The sequence below is a fragment of the Mixophyes fleayi genome, chromosome 2, assembly GCF_038048845.1.
Source record: "Mixophyes fleayi isolate aMixFle1 chromosome 2, aMixFle1.hap1, whole genome shotgun sequence".
Taxonomy (NCBI): domain Eukaryota; kingdom Metazoa; phylum Chordata; class Amphibia; order Anura; family Limnodynastidae; genus Mixophyes; species Mixophyes fleayi.
Genome location: NC_134403.1, coordinates 208830734 through 208852766, shown reverse-complemented (window position 1 = coordinate 208852766; position 22033 = coordinate 208830734). Strand labels below are relative to the sequence as shown.

General features: G+C 38.8%; 1 protein-coding gene across 1 annotated transcript in view; it reads right to left on the bottom strand.

Moving 5' to 3' along the window:
* The window catches only part of EPHA10 (EPH receptor A10), a 501782-nt gene that overhangs the window by 57293 nt on the left and 422456 nt on the right, over window positions 1-22033 (bottom strand). Inside the window, exon 10 of the mRNA XM_075195414.1 lies at window positions 5475-5600. Coding sequence (XP_075051515.1) covers window positions 5475-5600 — 126 coding nt within the window. The remainder of the gene's footprint in view (window positions 1-5474; window positions 5601-22033) is intronic.

The following is a 22033-nucleotide window of genomic DNA, read 5'->3' as shown; positions in this document are numbered from 1 at the left end:
CACAGCATTGCCTGTGTGTTTGTCTAAAATGATAACCATGTTACATCATAGGGGCCCCCCTGCCTAAAGTGCCCCGGGCCCCCCAGAGCCTTAATCCAGCTCTGGGTACCAGTGTTCTTGTCACTCTACAGCCTCCAGTGCCATTGCTCAGAGCCATTGCTCTAACAGAAACAAGAGGGCTAGCAGTGTTCCTGTCACTTGACAAAAAATTACTGGAAATTAATGTTATTGAGGTTAATAATAATGTAGGAACAAAAAAAGAGCCAAATTATGTGATTGTAGCAAAAAAAATAGGGATTTTAGAAAAAAATTAGGGATCCAAAACCAAAACCTGCGAGGACGGTTTTGCCAAATCCAAAACCAAATCCAAAATACAAAGTTAATCCAGATCCAAAACCAGAACCAAAACACGGGTGTCAGTGAACATCTCTACCAATTGCGGAAACAAAGCACTTATGAAGCATCATGTATCTCAGTATAAGTAAAAATAACAAATAAAAAAATCTTTTATTGCCGAATATTATAACCCCTCCCCCACCATAACTATTACTCCATTGAATAACAGTAACTTTACATACATGCCTCTAAAAATATGCTGTCACCATTGCTTTAAAAATCTACGTCTGCAAAATGAAATAACTTTTATGCACTTGTCTGCAAAACTAAGCTCAGTCTGCACACAGCAAATAATGCCCTTGTCTGCTCAACTCCTCCTTTCTCCAATTTTGACAGCAAATCCATGCACTCTGCACACAAGCACAGTGTGAGGCATGCTAACATAAGAAAGGACCAGTTTGCACTTGACATTGAATATTTATTTTCCATAGTAATGTAATGATACATCTTTTATGGTACACCTGCTGTGAACAACACTGGTGGCTAAGTGGTTAGCACTTTTGCCTCACAGCACTGGGGTCATGAGTTCAATTCCCGACCATGGCCTTACCTGTGAGAAGTTTGTATGTTCTCCCCGTGTTTGCGTGGGTTTCCTCCGGGTGTTCTGGTTTCCTCCCGCACTCCAAAAACATACTAGTAGGTTAATTGGCTGCTAACAAATTGACCCTAGTCTGTGTGTGTGTTAGGGAATTTAGACTGTAAGCCCCAATGGGGCAGGGACTGATGTGAGTTCTCTGTACAGCGCTGTGGAATTAGTGGTGCTATATAAATAAATGATAATAATAATCCCCAAATATTTTTCTAGTATTTGAGAGCACTGAGACTGATTATGCACTGAATTCAGCAAGCAATTCCCTAATCTAGTTGATCCCAAACGTTCTCAGTTCGAGGCATCCTTAGGCTCTCCATAAATGTTTCAAGGTACCCCTAAGCAAAAATAATTTCCAAGTAGTCCCCTGTCTTGCTTATCACCTGCCCTAGCCGCGGCGCCCCTTTGAGATCGCCATGGCACACAGTTTGGGAACAACTGCCCTAATCCAACAAGAGCAACATTTTGTACCCTCTCATTCCCTGCCATCTTCACTCACTAATCCATGCAGTTACCTGTATAAACTGGTGCTATAAAGTATGAACAGCTACATAACATCACAAAGTAGCATTTGCACCACAGGACTGCAGTATTACATTTTGTAAATGACCCCTTCAGTTTTAGCTTCCAGGAAAAAAAATTACAGAAAAATTTGGCCCCTCCCGGTAGATTTTTAATATACAGATTTTGCTCTAAATTCAGTAGAATCTTTCGCCATTTGATCGAATCCTAAAATATGGTTTGTTGATCCCTATTCTTTGCCAGTGCTACAGGCTTTAATCAGTTAAAGTCTTCATATCTTACTATATATCATTAAAAAAAAATCCATAACCTTACAATGAACTTATCTTTAAGAAAAAAAAAAAAGGACCCTGAAGTACTGAGCTTGAAGTTTAGGCGTGCGCAAGTGATTAAAGCTTCAGGGTTGTAAGAATGGAATTAATTTGCTTTAAAGTTTTCAGCGGCAAAGTGGATGAAAATCAATAAATCATTTAGTAACTTAGCATATTTCCAGACAGTTTTCTGCAAAGCCTCTCAGAACAGATGTTAGCATGTGGTGCCTCACAGAGAGATCAGCAACATCCTTTAATGCCAACCTAGCTGCAGGTAAATGAGAATATAAAGTGAAAAAAGACAGCAAATTGTCTACACTACTGAACATCAGACATCTTCAAAACTGAATCACCTCCTTCAAGAAGAGCTATGTATTCAGCACCGCAATGACATACCAAGAGAACTGACTTATTCATTCATGCTGGCGTTTCGTCAAACATTTGCTGCAGACCTTTTGGTCAATATAGGTTATGAAGCTTCAGACGTGACAGATAAGAGAGATCTTAATGAAGGCATTGGTACACCTATTGTGCAAAATGATGTTTTATCTTATTGTAAGCCTTCATTTCAAAGCTACCCGCATATGCCAGTTTCAATAGTTTTAGCCAAATTGATATACAATTGTGAGCTGTTTGGGGCCTCAACTGATCATTGTAGGTCAGTGTTCTCCCCACAAAATGTTTCCAGCCAGGTGGCATTGAGAAGTAGCTGGGTGGGGCAGTTGTAATACTTTGAAATAAAATTGAATTATTGCCCACACCTACCAGGACTGGTTAGAATGGTGGTCAGTGGTCTGTAGTGCTCACATAGTGCCTGTTCTAATAAGAGAAACAATGATTTAGTCTATTATAATTTGACTTTGTTGGGCTCCAAGAACCGAGTGGCAAGCTAAAGCAGCCGGGTGGAGCACCCGGGAAATAGGTGCTAGGGAGAACACTATAGGGGATCAAAATTAGTTGCAATTGGATCAGAATTTATCCTCCATGCTGTAAAATTCTGCATTTTGACCTTATTGGTTTACAAGTTTCAGGGCCTTTTGTAATCTATTTATTCTGCACCATATTGAATGATCTGATCTGATCAATTTGGCAGGAAAATGTATGGTCAAATTAAGTTTTTGCAATGATGCTAGTTAAACATTCAGGACCTCATTTAGAGTTGGATGAAAAGTCCATTTTAGGCGCATCAAAGAAAAAACACTATCACGCATGTGCAGCAAGCACCATATCCGCCTGCATCTTGGACGCCATTAACACTTATGACAGCTTATGGCTCACTACGTGAGAATGGGCGGACGCGGAATTGTGAAGGTGTGTAACCATGTAAGTAAATTCTAGTCGCTGAAACAGTGCGTCAGGAATTAGGTGGCGCAAGCAGTTAGCTAGCTGCACGAACCACTCGCAGCTAAGTAGGGTATTACGAGTGGGATGTAACTGGGGATGCTTGCCACTCGTAATACCCTACCAAGCTGCGGGACACTCCCACTCCTACACTTCTTAGACGGTCTTTGCGTCCGACTCTAAATGAGGTCCTCAGTGCATATCTTCTAACAGATCACTGCTGTCAATTATATTGAGGTATGCTAATACTCCTAAAATAGAATACCTTGGGTACATGGCCTAGTGACAAAGAACATGTGAGGCACAATTGGGGCATTTCAAATTCTGTACAAATAGGAGCATAATTTTGAAGCTATGTCCACCTTTATGTTAACTTTGTTAACATAACCACATTTGGAAGATAACATAAACATGAAAGAGATTAGACAAAAAGTTAGCAAATTCAACCCCCTGAATTCAATAATAGCCTGCACAAAGGGATAGTTTTAAAATGTGTCTAGTAAATACAGTAAGTAAGCTAAACACAATAAAATATCTTGAAGTTACAGTCCTTTTAAGCTTGTTTGGGTAATTTGTCAAGCATAAAGTACTTGAGTTTTGGGAAACAAGTGGTTTTGATTTTGAAGTGTAGTCTTATTTTATTTAACAGTAAAATTAATTTTCTATTTGATTAAAAAAATGGAATTCAGAATATATTGTTATGTAGTACTATTATTCAAGAATTTACAGCTAATCCTGTAATCTCTTTATTATATTTGTAGGGCTGTAGTTGGGATAGGTTTCGCTACTTAAACAAGATTTCCACATTTGTAATAAAACTATATTGTTATGCATATGAACATAAGGTATTACAGTGAAATTTCCAAAACAGCTCATTTATTTGTAGTCCTTCACAAAAAAGCCTCCTCACATGTTACAGTCCTTGAGTTCTGATATGGTGTGCAATTCTCAAGTGCAGCCACCAGAAGAGCTTGATGAGGCTGTGGTATTTTGTTTTAGTGATGGCTGTACTAGTAAAAAGTCTCTTAAGTTTAGTGAATGAATGGCTGTTGCAGGTCAATAGAAGAGAAATAGCCAGAACAACAAATGACAATGCTGGTTGCTTCTAGTTATTGCACAAACCAGACATGCTGAATCTAAGCAGTAAGTGAAATGAGAATTGGGCCCTGCATTATTGAGGTGGATTGTACATTGGTTAAATTGGCTGTGCATTGTATACTGGTTAAATTCATGTGCATTGTATACTAGTTATATGGGCTGTGCATTGTATATAATTCAGTTGGGCTATACACTGTAAACTGGTCAGGTGGCCTGCCCATTAGATACCGATCAAGTGGACTGTCAAATGTATAGCGGTCAGATATTGTGCATGTGTGCTATGTTGGATAACATGGACTAAATATGGAGGTCAGTGAGAGCTGCATACCAATAAAACCTGCTAATATATTACTAACAATGAGTGGCATGGATAGCATTGCTGCCTCACAACGCTGGAGCCAGGGCACCATCTGGGTGGAGTTCTAGCCGTGTTTATGGGGGTTTCCTGCGGGTGCTCCAACTTCCCCCCACAGTTCACAAATATACTGAGTGTGTGTATGTGTCTGTGTGTGTGTGTGCACATGGGTGCTGAGAGGGGGGGTTGGGTCTGCTTGGGGACCTGGACCTGCCTGTGTAATAGGAGGAGTCAACAGCCTGGTGTGGCCTGACCCCGTACGGTGGCTATAGAAGAGGCCCCAAGAAGTTGCTGTACCAGGGCCTGAAATTTTTCTCAGCGGCCCTGTGTGTATTTGTTAGAGAATTTAGACTGTAAACTCCGCTGAGGCAAGTACTGACTAGAATGATTAAAACACTCTCTGTAAAAGACTGCATCATATGTTGGCAGCATATAAATAAAAGTTAATAATAATAGTAACAGTGTGGTGATAGAAAAGAAGTGTCCTAAAAAACTGACCTAGTGCTGTATACATTTTTCACATCTCTTTGACAAAAACCTTCCCTGAGACCTGGCTTGTAAAGGCAGCGCCGCTTTAAATTCTAGCTGTCAACTCACCGATTCCTGGCGAGTTGAAAAAACCGGGGTATGATACATTTACCCCCTAGATTGCTATTGTGTCTGTAATCAAATGAGCGAAAACGAAAACTGCAGAAATATTTCCCCTAATTGTTTAATAAAAATAAGGTTGAGCATGTAAAAATAAACACATAAGCACGAGAACATATGTTTATGCAGAGCAACCAGCAGGTGCACAATGAAAAGTACTTACATACTTCCTTGTGTTCATGCACATTGTGTCTAAATCATATTCTGTACATACCTGTGCCAAGTATTCTTTCAATCTTTATGCTGGAGTTATCCAATTCTTTTGCAAACAAGTGAACAGCTTGCATGGGATCTTCACATGTATCTGGATCAATATATGTTCTTCTTGTAGGTATTTTGACTGTTAAAAAAAGGGTATAACTATAACCATTGCATCAAAATACAGAACCTTTTGCTCAATTTTCATTGAAATTGTGAAATGTTAAATACTTAAATTACAATGATTTCAGCTTGTATTGCTGTGTGTTATAGTTAGTTGCCTCTGTCTCAGACTAAGCAACAGAACGTAACAGCATTTCAACTATTCAGTTAAGGAGAAAAAATGTCCATTTGCACTTCAGATAGAAAACACTACTATGATCCTATTCGATAGAATCAGCATCTTATAACTTAATTTACAGTATGATTGGTTTGGGAAATATTACTTTAAAGATCAGATTTATTTAAAGGTCTGGTTAAATGGGCGGTTTTGATTTGTGATTGCATGTGACCAGGCTACTAATTATGTGACATTCTCAGAATGCATTAAGCATACTCAGAAGATTAAATGCCAGTGCAGCACTTGATCAGTAGATCATATACATCTATCAATCACCATCATCATTAAATATTTGTCGGGCATAAAAAACTGCAGCTCTGTACAGCCAGAATTATAAAATCATGCAAAATACAAATTGCACATAAAAACAGAACAAGGTTAATGAAGGTCTGGCAAACATGAAACACAGTACAGAGGGCCCTGCTCAAAGAGGCTATAGTCTGGAGGAAGAGGGCAATGCTGAGAGAATAAGAGCTTGTGAACATGGTAGAACATGCAGAAAGAGTAGTATCAGGTGGCGGCAGGATCAGCGATAGTGAAGAGGTTGGTTTTGAGAGAGCGCTTGAAACATTGAAGGTTGAGGGAGAGTCTAGTTAATCAAATGTTCCTTAAGTGAAAAGCAGTACGGGAGAAGTCTTGGATGAGGGAGTGAGAAGTGGATATCAGAGAGGAAGAAAGGAGTAGTCCAGTGGCAGATAGAAGTTGGCAAGTGAGTGTATATCTTCTGACAAGGTCAAAGATGTATGAAGGGAGGAGTTGGTGAGGGCTCTGAAAGTAAGTGTGAATAGCTTGAAATACGTTCTGTAAGTAATGGGGAGACAGTGTAGCGGTTTGTTGAGTGGTACAGCAGATGTATTGTGGCGAGAGAGAGAGATCAGTCTGGTTGTGTCATGTAGGATGCATTGTAGAAGGGAAATATGGGTTGGACTAACCCCAGAAAGCAGAAAGTTGAAGTATTCTAGACAGGAAATAATCAGAGAATAGATAAGAGTTTTGGTAACATCCTAAAGGAGAAAGGGGTGTATTCTAGCGAAAGGGGTGGATTGAGAACTTAAAGTAGCCCTAGAAGAAATTCTGAAAGTGTCCTCGTGTAGATGGGTCCAAATCAACTGTAGGCTGGGCCAACAGAAAAATAGGATTAGAACACTATCAGTCCTAACCACATCGCTACTAAATGAGGCCAGTGCAACACACAATGGTAGGTTGAATCACAGCAATATATGGAAAAGTTGATCAGTTCCTTAAAACTCCAGTATTAAACCAAAAACAATAAAAAGATATACAATAGTGTACACTGTGTGATTCATCAATTTTCTTGGAATGTTGAAGTTGAAGGTAAGTCTTACCTGAGGAAGCAGACAGGGATCTTGACAGCGCGTTGTATCTGATGAGTGGAGAAGTATTTTTTATCAATATATATTTTATATTCTGTAATTATTTTGAAGGAACTTTCATTACTATTTTTTATTCTTTAATTTCCACTAATGTATTTTTACTTGAAAACATTTTTTGTTATTTTTTTATTAGAAATAAATCAGATGCATATAAAAATATTGTTTCCATGAAATTATTTTTCCTGGTAAAAAAAATAAAAAACAGATTTTAATTTTGAGAGTATTCCAATCAAGAATTTCAAGGCTACTGACAGACATCGGTATAATGAATGTCCAATGTGCAATGCTCTTTTAATACAGGTGAGTGCATAAACAATGCATTTTGCACAACCCTTTATACTCCACAATATACACTATTGCTGTGTCCGCTTTCTTATTTGAGGACACATAGCCTCCAGAAAATAATCAACTCAGAGGTTAAAGCACTCCTCGAGATTGTTGGGAAGTCAGGGCCAAAAGAGTTACTCCATACACCAACAGAATAATAATATAATATAATATATAGTATATATATAATATATAATAATATATAATAATATATAATATATATAATATATAATAATCAGTATAATAATGTCCAAAGTGAATAGACAACCAACAATAGCTGTGAGTTTCTTCAACATTTGAAGAAGATTGATAAATCACACCATGTACACAAGTGTATATCTTTCTACTGGTTTCAGTTTAAAACTGAGTTTTACATGCACCGAAGCAACTTTCCATATATTGAATGATCCATAGAAGGAAGGTTCTGAGGCACTGAGCTTGAGACTTGGGGGTAAATTTATCAAGCTGCAAGTTTCTGGCGGGTTTGAAAAGTATAGGTGTTGCTTATAGCAACCAATCAGATTCTAGGTATCATTTTGACGAATGTGCTAAATAAATGATAACCAGAATCTGATTGGTTGCCATAGACAACATCTCCACTTTTCAAACCTGCTGGAACCTCGCAGTTTGATAAAATATCCCCTTGGTGTCTGACCCATAGCATTAACCCTGATGTCCAGAAAGGTGACATCTCTCCAGAGCAACAAAGGTTAAACTGTTAATGATTTTTGTAATAATCTACCATAGCAGCATTATAAAACATTTTCCAGCAATTTATGATTCACTGTGCATTTATACTTATTCTTTCTTTAAAAAAAAATGGTTTGGCTATACTAATGAAGAGGACAGTGACACAATAGTGAAACTGCACTTTTTAATCCCAGGCAGGTATGTACACAATACACTCCAATTGATATGAATGGACTCTTTCAAATTCAGTGACATGCTTTGAATGTACTGAAACGGATCAAGCAGCAAACACATGCAGATGCAGTATGAATGCAAATTTGTTTAGAGACATAGAATATAATTACATTTCACACGTGGTTGTATGCTTTGCCTTTGCATTAAAAGTACAAGTCAGACACAGCATTTAAATGCCAATGGATAAAGGCCGTTAGATGAGGGTGTCTTACTGTGCAGTCTAGTGCTATTGCATTGTTCCTATCTTCTAAAAGTTTACATTGTTTATAACAACTAGAGCATTCTGAGATTTGATTTATGGAATACTGAGTCGAACAAATCCATGACTCGGTTTCTTGCGTCAATTTCTGATCTGAAATTGAGGCAAGATGCCATTTTTGGTAAGATGTCATATCTCACGAGTATTGGAACAATATCTTCTATATATAGCCCTGCCCCCTGTTCTCAGCTGCCATTTTAGAAGTTTTAGAATCTGGGTAGGATGTTTGCTGAAATTCTGTGCCCTTAGTCGCTTCTAGTATGACTGTGAGCAGTACACCTCCAAAAAATGCCTTTAAAATCCCAAGTGTTGCAATCTGAATGCAATTGTGTGAGGGGCAGTATCAGTGTCATCAACTGAGCGGGCAAAAACAAGATGATCCTTGACTGTGAACAGCATACTTCCCCCTCCCCCCCCCAAAAAAATGACTTGCTTGTAATATGCAAAGTGTTTCATTATGAATGCAATTGTGCAAATGGCAATATCAGTGGCATGTTAATTACTAAACAGCCAGAGAACAGGGTGCTCTTTGACTGTGAGCAGCACCACTCCCCATTGAATGAATTGTATTGTGGAGCAGTGTCAGAAGAATTGTAAGGTAACATTCCATCCTTTCTCTATCTCATTGCATGTTCACCTGGATTGAGGCAGCTACAAGCAACTACAACTTCAAGTAGCTTTACTCTTGTCAAACATAGAACCAGTCTACGGATCAGGAACATCCCACTACCATTTCTGGCAGTAGTAGTACTTTTTCAATATTTACTAGTAAAAAAAGTTTGTATGGGAAGAAAGTGTAATAAAGCATGCTCAAAAAATAAACACTGTCAATTTCAAAGAAAACATCAGCTCTTAATGTAAAGGAAAAAGTTTCTGATGAAGTGGTAATTTGTAAATAAAAAATAAAAATAGCTAACATTCCACAATCCTCCTGCAGTGGCAAGAGAAGGTTCAGACCGTGCCCACTTTTTGCTAGTAGGGGTCCTGTTACTGCAGTTACATGTACTAGAATGCCGATTGCAAAAGACAGTGCCCAACATGGTCATGTATCCTTCCCATGAACCACCTTCTCACTCAGAGTGTAGGTCTATCACCGCCAAAACAGCCACATGAGTTCATGAAAATAACACTGAGGTTGAAGAACAACTTGGGCACTGACAAAATCCTCTAGAGTCTAAGGGCATCCATGAGTGCTATATGTGAGTCTGATGTTTCAGATTATGACACTGTAATTAAGGAGCAGTCTCCTTCCAAAATTTCTCAACCATTTGTAAATATCAGGATGAATAATAATGAGGATGATTTACACATAGAAATAGGGGATGCTACATGGGAACTTGCTAATGTGCAAGAGGATGAAGGGGATAAGTGTGGATCTGAAAATGATGAATGTATTGTACATAAATAAGATAATGAGGAGGATGATGATGATGATTGTGTACAAGTAAGGCAGCCACCAGTGGTACCACTTTATTCGCATGATCAATGCATTGTCATGTCAGGGCATAAGACCAAAAACAGCACTTGTGTTGGGAAATATTTATATCTCAACACAGACAACATGTGTCAAGGTATCTGTAGCCTTTGTGATGCCACAATAAGTAGAGGTAGGTACGTTGACCTTCTAGGCACCTCCTCCCTGTTATATGCAGAGAGCTCATTCAAGTAGTTTATCAAAAGGTAGACAATTGTGAATAGTTACAAGCAGTCCAGCATCAGCAAGCAGTAGAATAAATGGACACCTCGTGCAATTTTCACCATCAACACCTTCATCATCATCATCCTCATTATTAGTTCGTAGTCCAGCAACGGATTTTCAAATTCAAACTGACCTCTATAACACAATCCATGATTCCCAAGAGGCATCCTTGCACACTATGGCTGTTGCTGCTGGGGGTGATTCCTTTATACAGAGAAAGCATAGTTTTGTCTGTGAAGCAAGTGTTTGCAAATGAAACCAAATCAGGATCATGTTGCACAGTGGACCACTAAAGTCGTTAAAGCTATGTTAGCATTGGATGTGCATCCAATTTCTGCTATTAATGCATTAGGTTTAAGCAGATTAGCTGAGGTCATGTCTCCACACTGCCAAATTCCATCTTGATTTCATTTCTCCCAAGCAGCAATTCCTCAGCTGTATCGGGAGGTTCAACAAAACGTAATTCCCTTCCAAGAAAATGCCATTTTATCGACTGTCCAGTTAACTGCAGACATGTGGACAAACGGTACTGGTTAAACAAAAGATAACATCACCGTGAGAGCTCACTGGGAAGGTGTATTGCCATCAGCAGAATCGGGGCTGGTAGCTTCATCATCACCCTCCTCATCTGTTCAGCATAGTAGTGCTAGCACACAAACTACTCACTGTATCACTAAGAAACATACCTGTGTCAATCTGTTGAAAAAAACTCAGAAGTGTCATAGCAAAATGGCTCACGCCGCTAAGACTCTCCTCAGGATTCTTAAATGCCGATAATGGAGCAAATAAACTTTGAGTGCAGAATTTCTTAAAAAATGAGAGAAGATGTAATCTGTGGTCTGCAATATTTCTGGGCATTTTTTGCATTCAGCGAACACATGTAGAACATTGCAGCAGCTGCAAAAAAAATATAAACTGCCATGCCACCAACTGAAGCAAGAGGTAGTAACAAGGTGGAAATTCACACTTAGCAACAAGCCATCAAGACCTATATATCAAGCTATGAGATAAGGAGAGGGGGGACATGTTACCTTACTCCAGCAAACTGGACAATCCTTTCTGTTTTATGCAAACTACTCAAACCATTTGAACCTGCAACAAATTAAGTGAGTCCACACACTGCCAGCATAGAGAAGCTGAAGGTGGAGATGAAAATAAACAATTCTGCTAATATGTTGATTTTGTAGAGCAAGTCTTTTATTCACTTTACCAGGACCCAAGGGTTTGCAGCATCTTGAAATTGGATCATTACATTTTGGCGACCCTTATTTATCCTAGGTTTAAGTCACATGTAATGTCTTTCTTTCCAATTGCCACAAATCTTCACAGATGCAAGCAGCTCCTTGTGAGCAAGCTGTCAACTCAAGTGGCAAGAGACACGTCCCATTACAGCTTCTCCTAAAAATAATACTGCCCAAAAAAATACTTATCTTTTCTAAGAGTTGCACTGACGATGAATCAATACAGCCCACCGATGTGAAAGGTTATGATGATATCTGGTCAGACTTAAAAGAAAATCCCAAATATATTGACACTTTTACCATAGCTCAATCTGATACACCTTGTATTAGTAGAATGGTGAAGGATTATTTTAATGACAATGTACAAATTAGCATCATAGACAGTCCCTTTTAATTCTGGGATGATAAAAATGCAATTTGGAGTCCCTTGTACAAACTAGCTATGGTGCACTTAAGCTGCCTACCCTCCAATGTGGGCTTGGAAACAGTTTTTAGCACAGCCGGGAACATTGTGAGTGATCATTGGAGGAAACTACATCCCAAACATTTATAGAAACTGGTGTTCATGCTGTCAAACATTGAAAAAATTGTGTCCGTGTTCTTTCTCCCATCATTTCACTTCTGGGTCAGACCCATCTTCGTCTATCATCTTGTGTAAAAAGTCTACTGATGCTGCTGCTGTCTATCTAGAAAGCTTTGATTACTGCCACTGCTGTCTCTCATCAATGTGTCACACATGCTGCCTAACTGTAACCTACTTTGTGTATCTTCTTTTCTAAAATGACAATTTAATTGATCTAGACATCAGTAATGAGAATGTAAATTACATGGATCTGGACATCTGTGATGAGGATGATAATGAGGGTGATGACACCATTAAGATAAATGACAACTGTTAGACAAATGTCCATTAGCAAATTGTTAAGATCCCTATCTATTCTCCAGTTCAACAACCAAAATAAAAAATCTTTTTTTTCAGGGGCCCAAACAAATCAAGCACTTATGCTACAAAAGTGGTATTCCCTGTTGCTGAAGTGCTTGGTTTGTTAATCTGTACATGTCCTTTTTAACATATAGGGTGGTGGGAGGGTCCAAGGACATTTTCATCTTGCACTTTTTTATATGATGAACTTGGTGTATCATCTTGTGTAAAATGTTTACTACTACTGATACTGTCTGTCTAACGAGCTCTGATTACTGCCTCTTTACATTCCAGTACATACTCCCACTATTTTTTGGGTGCAGACCACCTTCGTCTATCTACTTGTCCAAACTACCGACTGATGCTACTGTCCATCTAATGAGCTCTGATTACTGCTGCTTTCCTTTCCATGACGCATGCTATCTAACATTAAAAAATGTGTGTCCGTGGTCATTCTACCACCATTTTTCTACTGGGTGCACTACTCGTCTAAAATGTCTATTGATGCTGTTGTCCTTCTAATGATCTCTGAGTACTGACTCTTTACTTTCTATGACACATGCTGTCTAACGTTCAAAATATTGTGTTGCTGGTCTTTCTCCCACCATTTGACTTCTAGGTCAGGGGCACTTTGTCTATTTTATTTCTAAAATGACCATCCTATCAGACAGTGCTCTGCCTCTATGCTTCGAAGGCATTGTGCCATGCTTTGCCTCAAAAGTTGACTGTTCAGAATTTCTTAAACAATGAGAGGTCAGTGCAGGAGATGCTGTCTGTAGTGATCACATGTAAAGTAAATCATTGCAGCAAATTCAAAAAAATTGCCTGCTATGCCACCAACTGAAGTAAGAGGTACTGACAAGGTGGAATGCTACACTTTGCATGCTTCAGAAATTTTCTCAAGCTATTCCAGTTAGGGTGGGCCTACCCTGGAATTCTCTGCCAGTGCTCTACCTTTATGTTGTAAAGGTGTCCTTTACTTTATTAAACTGCCCTCCTTTCTGACACTGCTGTGCCACGAGGTTTAATGGGGATTGCATCTTTTATTAAACTTCCATGTATTTGTGCAGCTGCTCTATCACTAATTTTAGCCAGCTAGTTCACAGCAGCTTTGGGCCAAAATTGGTAAAAAATTTTACAGTTGTGAAGAGATCATAAGAAAATAGACTGTAAATCACTGTAAATTAATCTTAATGCTATAAATGCTAATTTTGGAACAAAAACAGCCCAAACTCATATGACTTTTACCTGTTTTTCACAATTTTTAATGAAATCCAGATCCAAAACAAAAGCATTTGAGGATTTTTGGCCAAAACCAAAACACGAGGATGGTTTTAGAACCAAAACAATAACACAGGGGTCTGCACACATCTCAAATATTAACACCTTGTAAAAGAAAGACTGCAAAATAGTATGTACTCTGTAGCAACAGCTGTCTGATTTCCATACACAATTTATCCTGTGTGATAGCAAAAATATCGCCCTGATTATAGTTTGCTCTGCATGACCAGCTCCACACATTTAGGTGAAACTCATTTTAGATCGGCTCATCCATCCGAAACCTACAATTAAGTGAAACAAATGCATGTCCCTTGTCTATCACCCAGCTATAGACATACACTAACCTCTTGTGATTAACAGAACCGTGACACAGAGTGAATGTTAATTTTGTGTACAATGTACTCCTATACCTGTTGGTAAGACCAAACTCACAGTGAAAAGCTGTGGAAATTCTGATGTAAAAAAAAAAAATGATAAGCATGGAGGAATTTAGCTCCCTTCAGAATGCAACAGCATATCATAACATGTCAAAGTACATAACATCCAGGTTCACAATTTGGATCTGTCAAGTGTCTGGTATTTTCAATAGTCGTGTATTGTTAATTTACAGATTTCATTCTTCATCACTTCGTCCTTTGTAATATTCCCCAAGCATCTTTTCCACAGAAATAAATTTTAACTAAAAGTTAATCTACAGAAAAAGCATACCTAAGCATTCACATTAATATTATTAGCTAATGCAACATCATGTTGTAACTTAGCATAGCACATGAATAATGCAGCTGCCAAAAGGTTAAGTAGAACAAAAGAAAACCCACACACAACTCTAGTTTAATACCAGTAATACAAATGGAAAAACTTTAATAGAAGTTCACCAATGATCACTCATAAACTACTGATACTACCTGGTAGACATAAGGCTTGACCAACATCAGATGCTTTAGGGAAAAATATGGTTTAACTATTCTTACTATTCTTTAGCCCTTTAATCACATGTTGCATTTCTATCGAAAATGCAAACCATATATGATAATACATATAAACGTTATGGGCATGATTCATTAAGGAAAGGAAAGCAAAAAAAAAAGGAATAACTTTGCACCTTGGCACAACCATGTTGTATTGGAGGGGGAGGTAAGTTTAAGATTTGGGGACAGGTTTGTAGTTGGGGTAGGGCATGTCCTAAATCAACTTTATAATTCAGTGTAAAACAAAGGTATCAAGTATTTGTGTGTTACATGAAAAAAACAGCCAGCATTTAACTTCTGTGCCAAATAATAAACTAATTTGCACCCCTTCCATTGTAACATGGTTTGTCCAGGAGAACATTTACTCCTTTTTTGCCTTACTTAATGAATCAGGCCCTATGTGCTTGCATGAGTGTCTGATAAACATTTAATATACGACTCATGTGCAGTCAATATCTGCTTGATGTATTCATATACTTTGACAATCATTTGAGAATGTGTCAAGAATGCAAGGGATACATAGGTTTTTCCATTCATTTCACTGGAGTTTTCAGCATGTGCACTAAATGTAGAACCCCATTGAACTAAATAATTTTTAAATTTGGGCAACTTAGTGATGTCATGTTAGTTAGTGATGGCTGGGCTTTAGACAAGCTGTGCCCTACCTCCCACATTATCAGCTTCCCACAAATATAAAACAGTTAAAAATGTGTGAACACCAGTGGGCATTTGCCTTCTGAATTCCCCAGATCTCTGCTATCTCCTTGGTGGCATCAGCTGCTGCTTTACATGGAGATCAAGTGCCTTGAGTGAATAACCACATAAGTGCCTTGCAACATGAAAGTGAAAGCCTTCCTCAGAGTCAGGAAAGGAAGGAGGTTCAGTTAAGGTAACTGATGAAGGACAGTTATGGGTTACAGCAGCTGACTGTTTTAACATTTCTACAGTGACCTGTTCATTTTTCGTATCTCTGCCTTCCACTATCTCGTAGCACACATCTGGTAACAGCACAGAAAGGACAGTCACCAATGCAAGTTTTATTATTAGCGGTTGATAATGCTTCTACCTTATAGCCACATGCACTTTCCTGACCAGCAGCTACAATTGTTATTCCTCTACCTTAAATATCAAGTGTTTCTCACACATTTTTGATTGCAAGCTCATTTGAGCAGGGCCATCTTTACCTTCTGTTTCATGTAATTTGTTTATGTTATGATCCCCTCAATGTACAGCGCTGTGTAATATGTCAGAACTTTAAATAAAAGATAATAATAATAATAATAATAATAATAATAATAATAATAATGATAATAAGTGAATGGTATCTTAGATATATTGGGTGTGACTGGTTGTGTTGATGCCTTCCATTACATATTTTTTTTGGATAAACTGATGGTCACCTAAAAATAATCAGTCAACTAATTTCTCTTGCATGTATCCCACATCAGCCATAAGTATGTCTACATTAAAATGTACTTTCTAATTCCTAGTTATTATCTATCTGGCTACTCACAACAATATACAGTCAATAGCAATTGAAGCATACATTATCTGTAGTCCATACAGTATAGAAACGTATTCCAACTTGTCAAATTACTTAAACTTAAATTAAATGAAATAAACATAACTGATAATATTTCCCCATCTCATGTGCCTCCATTCCCCAAATGTTCTATCACTCTCAACAGCTCATCACACTAAGGTTTCATATTCACTGTCATTTTATTTACATTTTTAACACTAGTAGAAACATGACAATTTGGTAAATGCAAAACAATTTAAGAAATAGCATTCTAAAAAATGCTAACACAACACATGTAAAAATGCCATTTGGCATGGTAAACTAGAAACAGAAGTGGAATTAGCGAGCTATGGGCACGGGTGCAGGGCAGCGGGAAGGAGGGAACCGGGACCCACAACTCGCTAGTTCCCCTTGCAGTGGGCCCCGTTATCTCCACGGGCCCTGGTGCACGCACCTGCTGCACCAATGGTAGTTCCACCACTGACTAGAAATAATGGTTAAAGATACCCAGGATAGATGTATACAGAGCCGGATTTAGACCTCACAGGGCCCTAGGCAGGATACTGGTTTTGGGCCCCCCTCCCTGAAACAATCCATAGCACTATATTTTTGTAGCATACCATATACTCCTATAGTTAAGCAGAAGTGAAAGCATGTGCCGGCAAGCAGCCAAAGGAAGTGTGACCATACCATTGGGGGCGTGACTTGCATCATTGGGGGTGTACCTAACATGTGAAAAGAGCTAGGCCCTCCTCCTACAGAAAAATGCACCCCTAAATAATAACCGAGCAGTCCCGTTTTTTAAGTAGTTGAGTCAAAACAACTTAATGGGGCATATTCAATTAGCTTTCGGATTCGCGGTAACGCGCGTTACCGCGAAAAGTGCGCTTTCTTGAGGGTATTACGGTACCGCATTAACGCGCATTTTCGTTCGCAACCCTATGGGCTGCGAACGAAAATCCACGTTATTGCGGTAACGTGTATTACGTTTCGCGGCTGTTCCGGCGCGTTACCGCGAATCCGAAAGTTAATTGAATATGCCCCAATAAGTATTTAAGTCAGGGCAGAAATACTTACTGAGTTGTTTGCAAAAATAATGCGCATAAATCCAAGTATGTGCTCTTGTCACTTTTGTCCATCTATCATAACACTGTGCCCGTTCATTGTCACTTTTGCCCCTTCACAATATCACATGTGCCCCTTTACCATCACCTCTGTGCCCCTTCACCTTCACCTCTGTGCCCCTTCACCATCTCTGTGCCCCTTCACCATCACTAAGCCTCTTCACCATCACCAACTCTGTGCCCCTTCACCATCACCACCTCTGTCTTCTTTCTTCTCCGGCGCGGTGCTCCTCTGTTAGTCCAAACAGATTTAAAATTAAAAAAAAGAGTAACGTTACCGCTTGTCGGGTCCCGGAAGTCTCTCCTTCTCTCTCTATTACTGAGACACTGAGAGAAGGAGAGACTGCCAGGACCCGACGAGCGGTCACCTGACTTTTTTTTTTTTCTTAAATGCATTTTCAGTCGGATCTTGTGTATTATACTGGCGGCCAGAGGGGGATGGAAGGCAGAGGGGAGCGCCCCTCTGCCTTGCCTACCCCAATCACTGTCGGCTCTGGCCGGGCTCTCTGGGTACTGCTGGGCCCTAGGCAGTTGCCTAGGTTGCCTAGTGGTAAATCCGGCCCTGGATGTATATACCTCTTAACACATCACATTACAAATCTATTTTAATATTAATACAAGGTTTAATATCTAGAATTAATCTACTTATTACACTCAGTAAATGTAAGGTAGGATGTGCAATGGAACTATATTTGTTATTTTGTTATTTTTATTTATGTTTTGTCTTGAAAAAATTCAATAAAAATATTTGATTTAAAAAAACAAAAACTAATGGTTTCTAGCGTCATATCCATGTTAATGTGTTTAAAACAAATGTAAAATGCATTTAGAAAATACCAGTAAGCATGAGCCCTTACTTTTATATGCAGATCTTCTGAAAACCTGACCTCTCCTCCCAACCATCCACAAATTTTGATACTATTATTTAACTATTATTGCACTTGTTTGGCCTCATTTACAGTTGAACACACCTTGTACATTAAATATAACAATCAGTAGCAAAAAAAAGCCAGTGTATGTTGAGTTGTACATATCACAAAATGCATCCAACTCAAAACACAGCAGTACTTCTGTGTCAGAGGTGCGTCAGATGTAAAAATGCATACAAGTAGCATTTTCCTTATCAAATGAAAATAAAATAGCCTCAAAGTGAATGAATGAGGTAGTCATCGCTCAAGCAGCCAATCAAAAGCAATGGTGAATCTCTTGACTGTTTGTTAATTTCTTGTACCCTTGTGTGATCTGTAAATACATCTATTTTTTATATAAAATAAAATATGCATGTACTTTGCCAGTTGTCTGCCTAAGTAATTTCGAAGAAGGTTACCAAGTGTCCTCATTTAGCACATAAGGCTGCCTACGGGCAAACCAGTTAGACTGAGCTTCACATAAGCCTGGTATCCTGACAGTGCCCATAGCTATACATGGGAAAAAAAGTAATGAAATCTGTCGAACAAAGTGCACACATTAATATATTCTTACTGCAACTATTTTGAGAACACATGGAAATAAAGAAATACTTTGATTAGAAATAAAAAAAAAACTCACACACTGAGTTACAGTGGAAATGCAGCTAATAGGGATTTGTTGGGAGTTTACCTCTACTCCATTGAACTGCAAATAATAGCCTTAGAAGGTATTTGGCACATCCACAATAAAACCTTCTCATCAGCAATTTCCTTTTGAGAAATGGTTTATTTGATTGTATTATTATAGCCAATCACAATCTGGACAGCTCTGGACAGAGCTGGAGTACGTTTGCAAAGTCAAAAAAGTCCATGGCGCAAATGCAGCTTTGAAACCACTCACCCCTAGGTTTGTGGAGCAAGAGGAGAAGAGTTTTGCACAGGCAGAAGGGAGGCGTTGGGTGAAGTGAAGACATACCTAGTGAAGTACAGAGTAGTTGCACTGTGTGCCTCATTTTGAAGAGCAGGGTAGAAATGATAATAATAATAATTTTCATAGCAAGATTATTGCAATGAGATAAAAGGGTAGGGAGGTTACATCTATTTTCAGGGGCATTACACTGTTTTTGTGCACACACCCCCTCTCCCTTCCCTCCACACAGATACTAAAGGAACCAGCCGTGCAAGGACCAGACTGAGTATAGTTTTCACTAGCAGGGGGACCACAAATTCGCAGTCTCCCTGTTACAGTGGAAACCAGTCCAGACGGTTAATGCTGGTGATGGGGGTGGCAGGTTTCCCATGTTTTATTAATTGATTTATTAAAATGGTGCACAGTACGCAGGAACTATTTTGTCTTATAAAAAGAACAGGACAGGGTCACTTCTCCAACAGCCTTTGGCTAAGAAGTGCATTTTTAGGTCCACTAAATAAAAGGCTTCAAACACAAAAAAGCAACACTTGTAATAAAGACAATCACATTGCTCCCTTACCATCATAGCTTGTTAAAGCTATAAATAAAAATAACTGAAAAGTATTTCAGGAATAAAACTGTATTTAACTGCAAGACATGGTGTAAAATATATAGGAGGTTGGACATTTTACATGTGGATGCTACATTTTTTACTGTGAAGCTCCTGAAGGATTTCTCTGCCTCCCTGCTCATTTTACTTTGAAACTAGAGATGGTCACTGACCCCCGTGTTTTGGTTTTGGATTCGGTTTTGGATCTGGATTACCGTCGTGTTTTGGTTTTGGTTTTGGTTTTGCAAAACCGCCATTGCGTGTTTTGGTTTTGGTTTTGGTTTTGTTTGGTTTTGTTTTGCTATTTTTTGGGAAAATCCATGTTTTTGGGCCTAAATTAACCCAATTTAGTGCTCCAACTGTTTTAGAGACAAGTAATCTAATTGTTGAGGTAATAAATCATCCAAAAAAACAGTTTAATTCTTCGTTGGTAGGCCTATTCTACACACAAAACAGATTGTCTTCCTCTCCATCTATGCATATTGGCAATGCAGCCATCGTCTTTGAATGTATATTACACCCTACACTTATAGTTAAATATGTAAAGAAATGGAAAAAGCCAGTTTGGTTTCTGTCTCTCAAGGCCCCCCTCCACTTGTATAAAATACCAAAATATTCAGCCATTATAGACTGTACAATATTAATTGACATGGAGAAAGCCAGTTTGGTTTCTGTCTCTCTAGGCCCCCCTCCACTTGTATAAAATACTAAAAAATTCAGCCATTATAGACTGTACAATATTAATTGACATGGAGAAAGACAGTTTGGGGTCACTCTGTCTCTCTAGGCCCCCCTCCACTTGTATAAAATACCAAAAAATTCAGCCATTATAGACTGTACAATATTAATTGACATGGAGAAAGCCAGTTTGGTTTCTGTCTCTCTAGGCCCCCCTCCACTTGTATAAAATACTAAAAAATTCAGCCATTATAGACTGTACAATATTAATTGACATGGAGAAAGACAGTTTGGGGTCACTCTGTCTCTCTAGGCCCCCCTCCACTTGTATAAAATACCAAAAAATTCAGCCATTATAGACTGTACAATATTAATTGACATGGAGAAAGCCAGTTTGGTTTCTGTCTCTCTAGGCCCCCCTCCACTTGTATAAAATACTAAAAAATTCAGCCATTATAGACTGTACAATATTATGAAAAATGGACAAAGCCAGTTTAGGGTCACTCTGTCTATGACACCCTACCCTTAAGGATAAATTGCCCTAACAGCAGCCTTTCAAGATGGTATGTGATATGGAAATGCCACAAGTCCCTTTCCTCTTTGGGGGTAGATTGCACCCTACACTTACATAGAAAGTTTTAAAAAGATGTTATCGGCATCATCTTCAGCTTCATCCTCACCCTCATCAGTGTGTACGTCATCATCACAGACTATCAATTCATCGCCGCTTGAATCCACCATTAGAGAACAGTCAGTGCTTGGATGTCTTGGATGGTGAAGGCCTTCCTCGTGGAAGATGTAGTTCATTTTTATAAACATCATTTTCTCCACATTTTTGGGAAGTAACCTTCTACGGCGATCACTGACTAAGTTCCCTGCTGTGCTGAACACTCGTTCAGAGTACACACTGGAGGGTGGGCAGCTTAGGTATTGCAAAGCAAGTTTGTACATGGGTTTCCAAATGGCCTGCTTTTCTTCCCAGTAAGGAAAGGGACTGTCTGACATTTCCATATCAACTACCTCTTGAAAGTAATCCTCCACCATCCTTTGCATGTTTATACTCATATTGGATGGAGTTATGGGCAAAGTGACACATTTTTTTGAAAAATCCTTCAAACCAGCCCAGATGTTAAATTGTTCTCGTCTGCCCCCTGTGTCTTCCCTGCTTCTTTTTTGGAAATTTAATTTTTTACGAGCAACAGCTTGAGAAAGTGAAGGAGGACACGTCGTCAAGCCGAGGCCCAGTTCAGCGGCCAACTTGCTGAGCAATAGCTCCTTGCAAAAGTTCACATCTCGCTCATTTACAAGTAAAGACTCAATGTAGGTTTTAAACCTTGGATCAAGCACAGTGGCCAAAACGTACTGATCCGAGTTCAAGATCTTAATAACTCGAGGATCATTGTGAAGCGAATTAAGTACTTGATCGACAAGGCCAACATACTTTGCTGAATTGCTTGCTTTCAGCTCC